At 51.6% G+C, this 12,732-nt stretch overlaps 1 protein-coding gene across 10 annotated transcripts in view; it reads left to right on the top strand.

Moving 5' to 3' along the window:
* Plekha6 (pleckstrin homology domain containing A6) overlaps nucleotides 1-12,732 on the top strand; it is a 136,486-nt gene that overhangs the window by 104,338 nt on the left and 19,416 nt on the right. For 2 of the 10 annotated variants that reach the window (XM_055598097.1, XM_055598106.1), the window contains 9 exons: nucleotides 242-444; nucleotides 2,170-2,652; nucleotides 3,876-4,392; nucleotides 4,802-4,888; nucleotides 5,843-5,896; nucleotides 9,820-9,900; nucleotides 10,795-10,863; nucleotides 12,092-12,172; nucleotides 12,390-12,539. In XM_055598097.1, coding sequence (XP_055454072.1) covers nucleotides 242-444; nucleotides 2,170-2,652; nucleotides 3,876-4,392; nucleotides 4,802-4,888; nucleotides 5,843-5,896; nucleotides 9,820-9,900; nucleotides 10,795-10,863; nucleotides 12,092-12,172; nucleotides 12,390-12,539 — 1,725 coding nt within the window. The remainder of the gene's footprint in view (nucleotides 1-241; nucleotides 445-2,169; nucleotides 2,653-3,875; nucleotides 4,393-4,801; nucleotides 4,889-5,842; nucleotides 5,897-9,819; nucleotides 9,901-10,794; nucleotides 10,864-12,091; nucleotides 12,173-12,389; nucleotides 12,540-12,732) is intronic. The other 8 variants (XM_055598098.1, XM_055598107.1, XM_055598101.1 and 5 more) reach the window with 6 other exon arrangements.

Consider the following 12,732-nt stretch of genomic DNA (forward strand, 5'->3'; position numbering starts at 1 on the left):
AGGGAGGGTTGTGGTAATTGTCCCTCCTGCTTACAACCACTTCAAGTGGGGGAGGTGTGTTCATTTTCCTGGTTACCTGGCTTTTAGGTAGTGTTCAGAGACCTCCCAGGCAGGCACCTGGGAAGCAGCTGCAGCCCATCATCCTTCCTAGCTTTTTAGCAACTTTTGGGGAGAGGCAGAGGGCTGTGAAGACCCCACTGACTGTCCCTCCTATGGGTGTGTTGGTGTCCTTTCCCTACAGGTGACTGTTTACTGGGTAGATGAGGCTGGGGCCAGTTCCACGCACTGCCTCTCCCCACAGGCCGAGCACGCTGGAGTCCGCACCTACTTCTTCAGTGCCGAAAGCCCGGAGGAGCAGGAGGCCTGGATCCAGGCCATGGGTGAGGCTGCACGGGTCCAGATCCCTCCAGCCCAGAAGTCAGTACCTCAACCTGTTCGGCACGGGTGAGTACCATGGTACCTGGCCTCAAAGTGAGGAAAAGAAAGAGAAACACATTGTAAAGCACTCAGCTTTGTACCATGCCTGGGCCCATTGTAGATCTGAACCTCTGGAGGGAATGAGGACCACTTCCCTCATCTAGGCAGCAGGTCTGGCCAACAGGTTGCAGAGCCTGAATTTCACCTCCCCTCATCAACCAGTTCCTCCTCTTTTTTTCTGAGCCGAGGGAGTCTGCAGAGAGTTCCACTGAAGCTTGGCCAAGAACCAAAGGCGAGAGTCATTTACTCACTGTTCCAGGCTGTTTTCATTAAATATTTTGGAGGGAAATGGAGTCAGGTTTGAATCACAGGTTGTCCACTTGGCCACAGTGTGACCTCAGGGTAAGCAACTTAACCTCTCAGAACCCTGGTTTTTCTCTTCTCAAACCTAGCAGTTGGACCTGGATTGCATGTGAAGTCTGACAGCATTGGGCACACTGCTTAGTGCCTTAGTGTTACCATTCCTTTCCCTGTGAGGAGCTTAGAGTTAGGTGAAAGGGCCCTACAGTGTGGATCTCCATGTCTGGCCACCTGTAAATGTGTCTTAGTACTTCATCAAGGAAGCTTGACTGCCAGGGAGCTCCAGGGAGGAGGCGTCTCAAGGGCCCTTCTCCGTGCACCCCAGACCTTTATGCATCCATTTCACAGACTTGTTAGGAAGAAAACAGGCTGCCCTAGTCAGCGTTTCTACTCTGTGGTAAACACTGACCAAAAGGCAACTTGAGAGGGAACGGGTTTGTTTCCCCGCAGGCTGTGCTCTATCACCCAGGGAAGTGAGGGCAGGAGTCCAGGCAGGAGCCTGCGGCAGGAACTGAAGCGTGGGCCATGGGGGAACGCTACTTACTGCCTTGATCCCTGTGGTTTGCTCAGACTGATTTTTTATGCCTCCAGGACCACCTACCTAGGGTGGCACTGCCCATGGTGGGCTGGGCTCAGCCATGTCAATCACCAATCAAGAAAATGCCAAGTAGACTTGCCCACAGACCAGTGTTAATAGAGGAATATTCTCAGTGTATAGTCCCTCTTCCCAAATATCTCTAGCTGTGTCAAGTTAGCAAACAATAAACAAACAAAAATAACGAGGACATAGATCCTACACCAGGTCCTGGGAGCACAAGGGAGGGAAACCTACCATGTTCCTGCCCTTTTGGAGCCCACGTTCTAAGAAAGCCAGACCTGGAAGAGCTGTGCTTTGGGGTGGGGAACTTCGTGTTTACCTGCTGGAGACAGCCCCTTGTGTACGTGCTGCCCACCATGCTGTATCTCAGGCCAGTGAGGGGTCCCCAAGACGCAGGGTGGAGCTCTCTGTTGCTGAGTACAGCTACTGCTGTAAAACTGGGAAACAGTCCCAGCCGGGTCTGGAGGGCTGGATTAGAGACAGATAAAAGAGAAGGCCCAAACGAGGGGAAGGTAGCCATTGGCACAGCCACGGGCTAGGCTCCATATCAGTAGCAGAAGAGTGGTTTGGTAAATAGGCCTGGAGGGTAGAGCAGGTGTAGTGTTTGCCAGGGGCATTATTTGACTTTAATCATTGCCCAGCAATACAGTAAAACCTGGGATTCAGGAAGCAGGATTAGGTGTCATCACTCCCTCTCTTCCTCCTCTTCTCCACTCCTCCCGACCCTCTCACCCTGCCCTACCCCACACTGCTGGGCCAGTGCCACTGACAGCCTCTACCTTGGCACCCTGCAGCCTCGAGAAGCCAGACTCAGAGAATATCCCACCCAGCAAACACCATCAGCAGCCACCTCACAACAGTCTCACCAAGCCAGAGCCGGAGGCCAAGACTCGAGGGGAGGGGGATGGCAGAGGCTGTGAGAAGGCCGAGCGAAGGCCTGAGAGGTCTGAAGTCAAGAAGGAGCCTTTAGTGAAAGCCAATGGCCTCACATCTGGACCTGAAACAGCCTCGGAGCCTGGAAGCCCTTACCCTGATGGCCCGAGGGTCCCAGGAGGTGGGGAGCAGCCCCCACAAGCCAATGGCTGGCAGTATAGCTCTCCAAGTCGACCAGGGAGCACAGCTTTCCCACCTCATGATGGGGACACCGGAGGACACCGGCGGAGCTTTCCACCACGTACTGACCCTGACAAAATTGCCCAGCGCAAAAGCTCCATGAACCAACTTCAGCAGTGGGTGAACCTGCGCCGAGGAGCACCCCCACCCGAGGACCTTCGGAGGTGAGGTGGCCTGGGGGCGGCATGTCACAGCTAGGGTGTGTGAAGGGGGAAGCATTTGTGAGGCATTGCTTTATTAGGAACCTTCTGCAAGCTGCCTGTGCTGGGAAGCCAACACAGTTCCTGATTCTCAGCCTGTCCAAATCCTTGCCTCTGATTGCTTCTCTGTCTGCTACCTTCAAAAGAAAGGACAGCCCTGGGCATGGCAGTACATTCCTGAAATCTCAGCACTTAGGAGGCAGAGGTGGGAAGAGCGAAAGTTATGAGGTTACCCTCTAGTAAATAGTAAGTTGGAGGAGAGCCTAGCCTACATGAGACCCTGTCTCGGGGGAAGGGGGGGAGGAAGGGAAGGAGAGAAGGGAAAGAGACAGAGAGAGAGAGAGAGAAGATGCAGTGCCTTGCCCAGGGTGTTTGGTAGGCAGGAGTCAGGCAGCTGTAGGGGCAGCCTTTGAAGTTGTTCTGGTTAAACCCCATCATGCTGTAGACCTATGACATCTGAACCCAGTGCCTCTATTCACTGGGAGCCAGACAACTTATGCCATTTCAAGGAAACAAGGCTCCTCATTTGTTCTATCGTTGTTCCTTGATGCCAGTTTACTCCATGGATAAATACAGATTTATCTGATGACTAGCTTTCGAATATTTGGTGGTACCTACTGAGTCTAATAGTGTTTGTCGGCGAAAATGAGTTTGGTATGTAGGGGGGTCCAGGGATTGTGAGTACAGCTGCAAGAGGGATCCTGGAGCCTGGAAAAGCTCACCTTTCTAGACAGTTAACGCCTCACTGTTGGTGATGGGGTCGTTGGGCATTTATAAGTTTCAGGGGCCTAGTGGCTCTGATATCATATGACTAAAAAGCTACATTTTCATCTTTCACTTTGTGGCACACCTGAGTACTTTCTTCTCCCACCTGTCCTGGGAAGGACCTGGCTCACACTCAGATGGAGATGGCAAATAAGGCCTAGAGCTGTCTTCCAGGGCATTGCATTTAAGAGGTGCAGACTGAACTCTGAGTGGTGCAGTCTTTAAGGGTGGGGTTTAGTCTCACTGCTGGAATAAGCCTAGACCCTGCCTGGGCAGTGGCCTCCCCTGGATGCCGTGGGCTCCAGTCACTGTTGCAAGCACCTACTCTGAGCTGGAGGACTGGGAGGTGGACTGGGTGCACAGGTGGATAGGAATATGTCCATGTTGTCTACTTTACTTATAACGGCCTCTCTCTCCCTTAGTCCTTCAAGGTTCTACCCTGTGTCCCGCCGGGTCCCTGAGTATTACAGCCCTTACTCCTCCCAGTACCCTGACGATTACCAGTACTACCCTCCAGGGGTACGGCCAGACAGCATCTGCTCCATGCCAGCCTACGATAGGATTAGTCCGCCCTGGGCCCTGGAGGACAAACGGCACTCCTTCCGTAATGGGGGTGGACCCACTTACCAGCTTCGTGAATGGAAGGAGGCCACCAGCTACGGGCGGCAGGATGGCACTGTTTGGATCCCTAGCCCCTCCCGACAGCCAGTCTATTATGATGAGCTGGACGCCGCCTCTGGCTCCCTGCGCCGCCTGTCCTTGCAGCCCCGTTCCCACTCTGTGCCCCGCTCACCCAGCCAGGGCTCCTACAGTCGTGCCCGCATCTACTCCCCCGTGCGCTCGCCTAGTGCCCGTTTTGACCGGCTGCCACCTCGCAGCGAGGACATCTATGCAGACCCTGCTGCTTATGTGATGAGGCGATCCATCAGTTCCCCGAAGGTGAGCCACCATTCTGCCCACCCTCTTACGGCCCTGAGATCATCCACTGAGAAGAGCTGGGAGTGCTGGGCTATCTGGGATGTGGCCTGCCAGGCCAGGAATCTGCCCTGGGAGCCTGGCCTGTGGAACCGTCCATAAGAGAGCTGCCTTGGGGGTTGTTCTGACTTGTAAATAGGAACCATGCCCTCTGTACCCATTCCCAGGTTGTGCAAAAAATTGTGCTGTGTCTTAAGAGGACAGAGAAGGTCTGTCTTCCGATCTTGAGGACTCAGATAGGTTGTGAATGGGGATGCTATGCATTTTGATTTGAACTCAGGATACAGATGCCCTTAACCTTGAACTTTAGTTGGTGGGGAAGTCCACATCCCAGCCATATCCTCTCACCTCTGCAATCCCCTTTCTCTTCCAGTATGATTACCTGGGAGACAGGCGACCAGTCCCTGCAGGACTGTTCCCCTACAACTACCCACCATCCCCCACGGTCCACGATAAGATGGTACGTCCTCTCCTCCCTTCCACACCACCCCAGGACCTCCTCGTGCATCCACCCAAGGTGGAGCTGAACTGGGGCAGGTGCCAGGGATGCTGTGGGCCAGTGCCTGGCCCATGTGTTTTTAAAAGTCTCTGAATACCTCCTCCCTTCCACCAGGCCTCAAGCCCTCAGGACAGGGTTTGGGGCCAGTTGCCCCTTCTCTGTGGCACAGAGCAGAAAGCATGTGCTCTCCTGCTCCTCTGGCCCTCAACACAGCTCTTCTCATAGCTCGCAAGAGGAGGGGCCAGAGCTAGCTAGGAGCATGAGCTGAATGAAATCAGGCTAGAACTCACAGGGTGGAGCATGTGGACTTTGCCCTCTGGTGTATTGCCTCAGGTTTGCCCTTGTTTGAAATGTCACCCATGAGGAAAGGGACGGGGTTCTGACTGAGGAAGAAAGGGTATACCACATTGTGTCTCTCCCTTTCTACTTTTTCCATTTTCTGGAATGTGTTCCCCTGAGAAATGGGTTGTGGACTAAAAAACCTCTGTCCTATACCCTGCAAGAGAGGCCAGGGTGGAGGAGACTGGGCATATGTGAGGATAACCATTCCCCACACTGATTCTTAGTCAACCTGTCAGGCGCCATAGCCTTGATCTACAGCAAATGTGCCTTCCCAGAAATAGCCCATTTTCCCAGAAAAATTGGAAACGCCTCTCATCAAATGTTCAGGGTGGATAAGAGGTCATAGGGCTGGAAGAGAGTGTATCCCTCACGCCTACTCCACCTGCCTGTAGTGTTGTCCCCTTCTACCACTAAAAGGGCAAGACAGAGACTTTCTCCTGTCCATGCCTAGCTAACTCTTAACTACTCTGCTTCTTCTTCTTCTTTTTTTTTTTTTTTTTTTTATCATTTTCTTTTGTGTGTTCCTGTTTGTTTGTGTTGCTGGTTGGCCCTTTGCCCTCGGGCTCCTGGTAGGATGAACTTTTAGACCTTCAGTTGCAAAGAAACCTAGAGTATTTGGACCAGCAGGTAGGCAGAGCTGGTGCCCCTCACCATCCCATGCCCTCATGTCTTGTCTCCCTCCTCCTGGTCCCTAACATCCTTCAGCCATTTGTCAACCTTTGTTGGGTCACCAGGACCCAGCAAAGTGGCTCATGTTTTGCTTTGCTCCCTCATCCCCTTTGCCTCTGAATCCTTCTGGGCATCTGGGGTTGTCCTCAGGAAAGAAGCGTGTAAACAGCATGTGAACAATTTACCACCACTGTCTTCATTTTCCAGCACTCAGCCCACGTGGAACTATCCTCAGGGGTAGGTGAGAATTGACATTATTTTGCTGAAGAGAGTAGAGACAAGGATTGGGCTTAAGTGCCAGGGGTTTAGTTAAGGCCGAAGCTAGGGAATCATATCCCATTCTACTAGTCATTGATAAGCTTTGTAATTACAAACTGAGGTCCTACAGATTTGCCCTAGAATGGTTTAGGTAATGTTATTAAGTCCACATATTTGTTAATCAACGAAGCTCTTTTGCACACACAGCTCATGGTCCTGAGAGTGTGGTGTGGTTGACAGAGGCAGTAATGTCAGCTCAGTTTGGCTGATGAGCAAGCAGACCAGGCAATGGCTATCCCAGTGAGACATAAGCTGCCTGGCTGCCTGGTTCCTACTCCAGGCTTTTTCGCTTTGCTCCTTTGCTCCTTTGCCCTTTAACTTCAAACAGGACTGGCTGAAAACACTTGGTCTAGATGGGTTGCAGGTGAACCCATGCACTTATTATTAGATATGTGCTACAAGCCACAGGGAGTCTGGAAGTCCATATCATTGTCCTGTGAAGACAGGCTGGGGTGGTAGAGATGACCGTAGTGATAATATCAATAATAACTAAGACAATGGTGCATGCTTTTAATCCCAATATTCAGGAGGCTGAGACAGTTGGACCTCTGTAATTTTAAAGCCAGCCCTGACTACATAATGAGTTTCAGACCAGGTAAAGTTACATAGTGAGACCCTGTCTCAATAATAGCAGTAATAACAAAAGCCACAATGATAACAAATAATAATAATAATAATAATAATAACTGGTGTTTCCTCTATGAGTTAGACTAAATAGAATAGATCACAGTCCTTTTAATTTTTGTAATAATTCTACAAGATGGAAACCATGAATTATCATATTTCATAGACAAGGAAATAAAGCACAGAGAAGTTTGAAAGAAAAACATGCCAAGGACACAACCAGTGAAAAGCAGAGTTTAGGTTTTAACCCAGTTTGTAGCTGGGAATTTAAGAGACAAGGCTGGGATCAAATCTCATTAGGACAAACTTATACTTCTAAATCTGTAGGCAGAAACCCGACCTTGAAATGGCCATATTCACTGCTGTGACTCTGCTCTCCCAGTAACAGCCACATGACCTGTCGTCTCCCATGTCTCCCTGTTATGGTGAGGTCATCTTTGTAAAAGGCTTTAGGCACGGGGAAGTTCTGATTACCCGACTCTAGTCAGTCTTGCATTCTTGTTCCAAAAGCAGGGCATTATATTCATGCTGTAAGCATTTTAGGCCATGTGGGGATGAGTCCCAGATGCCCTCTCCCAAACATGGCTGGGAGGTGCTGGGTCCTCCCAGAGGGAAGCAAGACCTGTAGTGCCTTGAAGTGGGGGAGGGGGGAGACTCAGAGCACCACCATCAGCCTCTCAAACAGGCTGTCCTTCTTGTTAGCCTTATGGTTGGCTCTGCCCAGTCGACAATGGCTGTCTGTCCATTCATTTAACACAGAGTGGCTCTTGCCCTTCCAGTCTGCTAGGGTCTTCAGAACTCACCTCTGGATTACCCTCCTGCCTGTAGGATAATATTCTCATAGGCAATCCTGTGTAATGAGGGCCAGACACAGCCAGGTGGTGCCATGCTGGGCAGCACTGGGCGGTGGGGCAGGGGAGGGGAGGTTGTCAGGCTCCCTGGTTCTTTGTTTTCAGTCATAGAAGAGGCTGCTCTTTTGTGGAGTAGTGAGAGGATCAGGTTGGAAAGCACATGGGAGCTCTCTGTGGGGCACTGTTACAACAAACCTCTTATGGGAAAGAAATGGGGTTAGTGAGTGCCCAGGAAGACCCTGGTCTCCTGCTGTCCACTATACACTCACAAACGTGCGTGCTGACGTGCGCTTACACAGTCTCTGTAAGTAGAAAGGGACTGGATCGGCCAGATCTTTATACAAAATAGGGAGGCTGGCCTCTTGTTTTTGTTTTGTTGTGTTTTTGACTTTAAAAAAAGATTTATTTATTATTTGTATAACATTCTACCTACATGTACGCCTGCGCACCAGAAGAAGGCACCAGAAGAAGGCACCAGATGGTTATGGGCACCATGTGGTTGCTGGGAATCAAACTCGGGACCTTTGGAAGAACAGCCAGTGTTCTTTTTTTTTTTTTAATTTATTATGTATACAATGTTGTGTTTTGCATGTACACCTGCACACCAGAAGAGGGCATCAGATTTCATTCTAGATGGTGTGAGCCACCATGTGGTTGCTGGGAATTGAACTCATGACCTCTGGAAGAGCAGCCAGTGTTCTTAACCTCTGAGCCATCTCTCTATCTCCTGTCCTATTGGTTTTGTAACTTTTATGCTCACCCTCATACTATAAGTACTCTCAAAGCCATTACATTATACAATTGGGAAAAACCCTAATTGGGCTTTCGAGAGTAGAAAAATTGGATGCTAGAAAGTCTTTAAAATACTGCAGATCTGGAGCTTGGAGAGTTGGCTCCGCACACTGGCTGCTCTTCCTGAGGACCCAGGTTGGTTCCCAGCACCCATGCGGCTGCTCACAGCCACCTGTAACTCCATCTCCACAGGATCCAATGCCCTCTTCTAGCCTCCATGGGCACACGGTACACAGACATACACACAGGCATAACATACACATAAAGTTAAAAAAAAGTAAGTTAGAATGCTGTAGACCCTGTGAATGAGGGCACTGGGTGCCTTGCTCTGCCACAGCATGGCAGAAACAGAGCCATATTTTGTTTCTCTGTCTCTCAGGAGGGTAAGAGGAAGAAGAGACTGGGGAGACGGTGATAAAATTCTGACCCCAGACGATCACTGTGACTCTGTCCTTCACTGTTACTTCCTGGCCCCAAAGCTTTCCCTGCACACCTCCCTTCTGTCTTCTCCTGCCATCTGCTGTGGAACACATAGTTAAAGGGACACAGCCAAGGACATTCCCTGACAGTTTCATTTTTTTTATTCTCTCCCGATGGAACCAGTGGACGCATGAGGGCATATCTCATTGGTTCGGTTGGCCTTCCCTCCCTCACTCTCTGTTTCCATTTCCGCTTTCCCAACCATCCTTGAAATTAAAAGAGGACATGGTAGAGAGCAGTGTTCTGACACCTGGTGTCCCTTTAACATGGCTCACTTGTCTTGGCCTCCTTGTTTGCTTCCCAGTGCCATCCACGACCCTCATGGATGCTGCCAGCCCAGCTCTGGAAACCATTTAGTAATCTTTCAGGAGGTGGGGAGGGGTGTGCCATGTAGAGAGTAGGTCCCAGGTCTGCTGTTTAAGTTCAGTTTAGCATCAGTGTGAGGAGACTGGCCTCTCACCACTGTGTGGTCTTCATCCGAAGCTGTGTGAGAAATGGGAAGGAGGTGACAGCTTGGCCTGTGTGGCTGGGCACACTTGGGATAGAGTTCCTGGGCCTTGTGGTATCTCTCCCATGCTGTCAGTGAGGGCCCAGGGCCTCCCAGGGCCCTGCTGTGGCATTTACTTGAGGACAGCATCCATCAGTACTAGTCCTGAAACAGTTCACAGGGTGAAAAATGGCAAGGCCCAAGCATGGGGTGCTGGAAGGCCCCGAGAGCAGCTGTCCCTCCCTGTTCCCCACAGAGAACCACAGGGGGGTATGGGGAGACAGCCATACCCAGGCTGAGCGAGCCGTCCATTCCTTCCTCTGCTGCAGATGAGTGAGAGCGAGACTCTCATCAGTATGGTGAACCGCATGGTGGAGAACTCCTCCCCCAGGGCCCAGCTCTTCATGCAAGTAAGGCCTGTGCCTGCCAGCATGGTCCGTGTCAATGCCATCTTAGCTGCTTGTGCATGGTTGGGTCACCCTATGTGGGATGAGGCCTGCTTCACCCAATCCATTCATCTGCCAGGCCTCATCTCCCCTGGAACAGATTCTGCCTGATTTTCTCCCTGACTCCACCACGCCACCTCCATTCTTTATGTTCGTAGATAAACCCAAAGTGCATTTCCTGAACCATCGGAACAGCGAGCAGCAGCAGCTCATGCGTGCTGCGGATTACAAACCTGCTTTTGAATGCCCAGAATGCCCAGTTCATATTTGCTGTGTTCTTGACAGATGTTACAGGGGCTGGGGCATGAGGGGAGGGTGTCAAGGGTTTGTAAAAACGTCACGATGACTGCTGTGTTGTTGAGACAAGGCAGAATTGACTGGCCCTGAGATGCTTTTGGAATCTTGCCAGCACTGGATTAGTGTGGGCTCTGTGATTGGTGTGTTCAGTTTATGGGGACGGTGGTCCTCCGGGTTTCCGGTTCTCTCTACTGCCATCCTCTCATGTACTGTCTCCACAAACTGCCCAGGAGTCGCTGGTGTTTTCATGATCACTACCATCGAGCACTCTACCTTCCAGCAGGCCCCCAACAGGGGCAGGAGTGGCCCTGTTGGTCATGTGGCCAACAAGGTTCTAACCTCTCCTGAACCAGCCACAGACAGTCAGGATGAAGTCTAGACTGCACCATCACAGGCTTCCCAGCCAGAGGACACAGAATTAGCTTGAGTCCCTGGCATAGAAGTGTCAGGCGTGATGGGAAGTGGTCCCTGGCAGAAATGAAGCAGGATTGTGACGTCAGCTTTACCACTCACGCAGCCTCACCTGCCCCTGCCGCAGTAACCGGCCTCGTGTTCCTGCAGGTCCCTGCATACCCAGAGGTGTTCCGGGATGGCCTCCACACCTTCAAGCTAAATGAGCAAGACACGGATGTAAGGGCAGCTCTCCCTGCTCCCTCTGACCACAGCGTACTCTTCATGCTGTCCTCTTCATCCTCACCTTCCCCAATGGGCTTTTTCACCATTCCCCTCTCTTTGTTGGTGGCATTTCATGCGTTTGGCTCATGTCTTCTCATCAGGACTACAAACACCGAGTTCCACCTATCCCCTCTTCTTTCCCCTTCTCTTTTTGGACTTGGCACTACCTCACCTCACTCTGGCTTTGTGCTTCTATACCAAGCTGTGGGTCCTACCTGCAGCAGTGGGATCTTTAAGCAGTGGGAGACCCCAAGTAGCATCAGATGGCACCCTCAGGTTCATTCACTGAGTAGGGCCAATGCGTGGGCCAAGAACAAAATAGGTAGACAATGAGAAAGGTTTTGAAATAAAAGGTCCAAAGAACAAGATTGGGCTCAGTAGAAGCATGCTGGGGGGTGGGGAGCGCAACACATGAGTTAGAGATAAGGATATGGGAAACTCTCTAGAAGAGAGAGTGGCCTCTGCCTGCTGCTTCGCCTGAAACCTGGGAGGGAGCTTCTATCCAGGCAAGGTCCAAAGCTGAGAGAAGCTCCCATCAGTCACCCTGAGACTTAGAGCAGCATCTCACCTTCCCAATGCTGTGGCCCTTTAACACAGCTCCTTACGTTGTGGTGACCCCAACCATGAAATTACTCTGTTGCTACTTCACAACTATAATCTTGTGACTGTCCTGAATCATAATGTGAATGTCTGCCATGCAGGGTGTCAGATATGCGAGCACTGTGAGGGTTGCAGCATGCAGGTCTAGGTCATGATGGTCTAGAGCTGCTGCCTTAGAGAAAGAAAGCACAGAACCCCAGGCCGAGAGAGAACGGTGTCCTGTGGGGCTGAGGGGCTGGCTCATACCTCATTGCTTCTTTTACGACTGCTTGTTTCCATACCCTGCCTGCCCCCCACCCCGGCGGAGGAGGTGAGGCCACATAGTCTTCTCAGTCCTCTGGGCACTGTACCCCCACAGTAGTATAGGAATGCTCTTGACTCCCCCACCTCCACTCAGAATCATCGAATCTCATTTCCTAAGATGGAAAGATCCATCATGCTCTTCCCTGAGCCTCCAAGGTGATGGTGAAGGCCCAGGTTCCTTGGCTGAGGAAAGTGGTGATATCCAGAGGCCAGACCCAATTCCCGAGTTCCCATCAAACCACATCCTTCATCGTCTCCTTTCTCCCCTCTGGGCCCCCAGAAGCTGCTGGGCAAGCTGTGTGAGCAGAACAAGGTGGTGAGGGAGCAAGACCGGCTGGTGCAGCAGTTACGAGCAGAGAAGGTCAGAGTCGGGGTGCTCTGGAGGTGGGGCTGGTGTGGGGATAGCGCGTGACGCTGCCTTTGTCTTCCCAAGACTCCCTGTCTCCCAGGGACAGTAGCCAGTATGAGGGTAACCTCTGCTAGGCTGCCTGACTTCCCTGCCGGGCGGCTCAGACATCTGTTAAAAACCCTAGAGAATGGCACTGGGACAGCTCACGCCACCCCCCATCTTTCTGTAGGAGAGCCTGGAAAGTGCCTTGATGGGGACCCACCAGGAGCTGGAGATGTTTGGGAGCCAGCCTGCCTATCCGGAGAAGCTTCTCCACAAAAAGGAGTCCCTGCAGAACCAACTCATCAACATCCGCGTGGAGCTGTCCCAGGCAACCACGGTAGGTGGGGAGCAGGGACAAGGCCACCCCTACTGCAGGGGGCATACAAACAGCAATGTCTCTACCCAGAGGTAGAGCTCAGCTCCCACAGGCTGCGTCTGTGCCAGAATTCCTGTGGGGCAGTGTGTATCCGAGGGCTACTGAACTCCCTGGCTTGTCTAACCCATCTGCTGCCCACTTTGCCCTCTGCCTT

This window comes from Psammomys obesus, unplaced genomic scaffold (genome assembly GCF_907164565.1).
Source record: "Psammomys obesus unplaced genomic scaffold, mPsaObe1.curated_primary_1811, whole genome shotgun sequence".
In the NCBI taxonomy this organism is placed as follows: domain Eukaryota; kingdom Metazoa; phylum Chordata; class Mammalia; order Rodentia; family Muridae; genus Psammomys; species Psammomys obesus.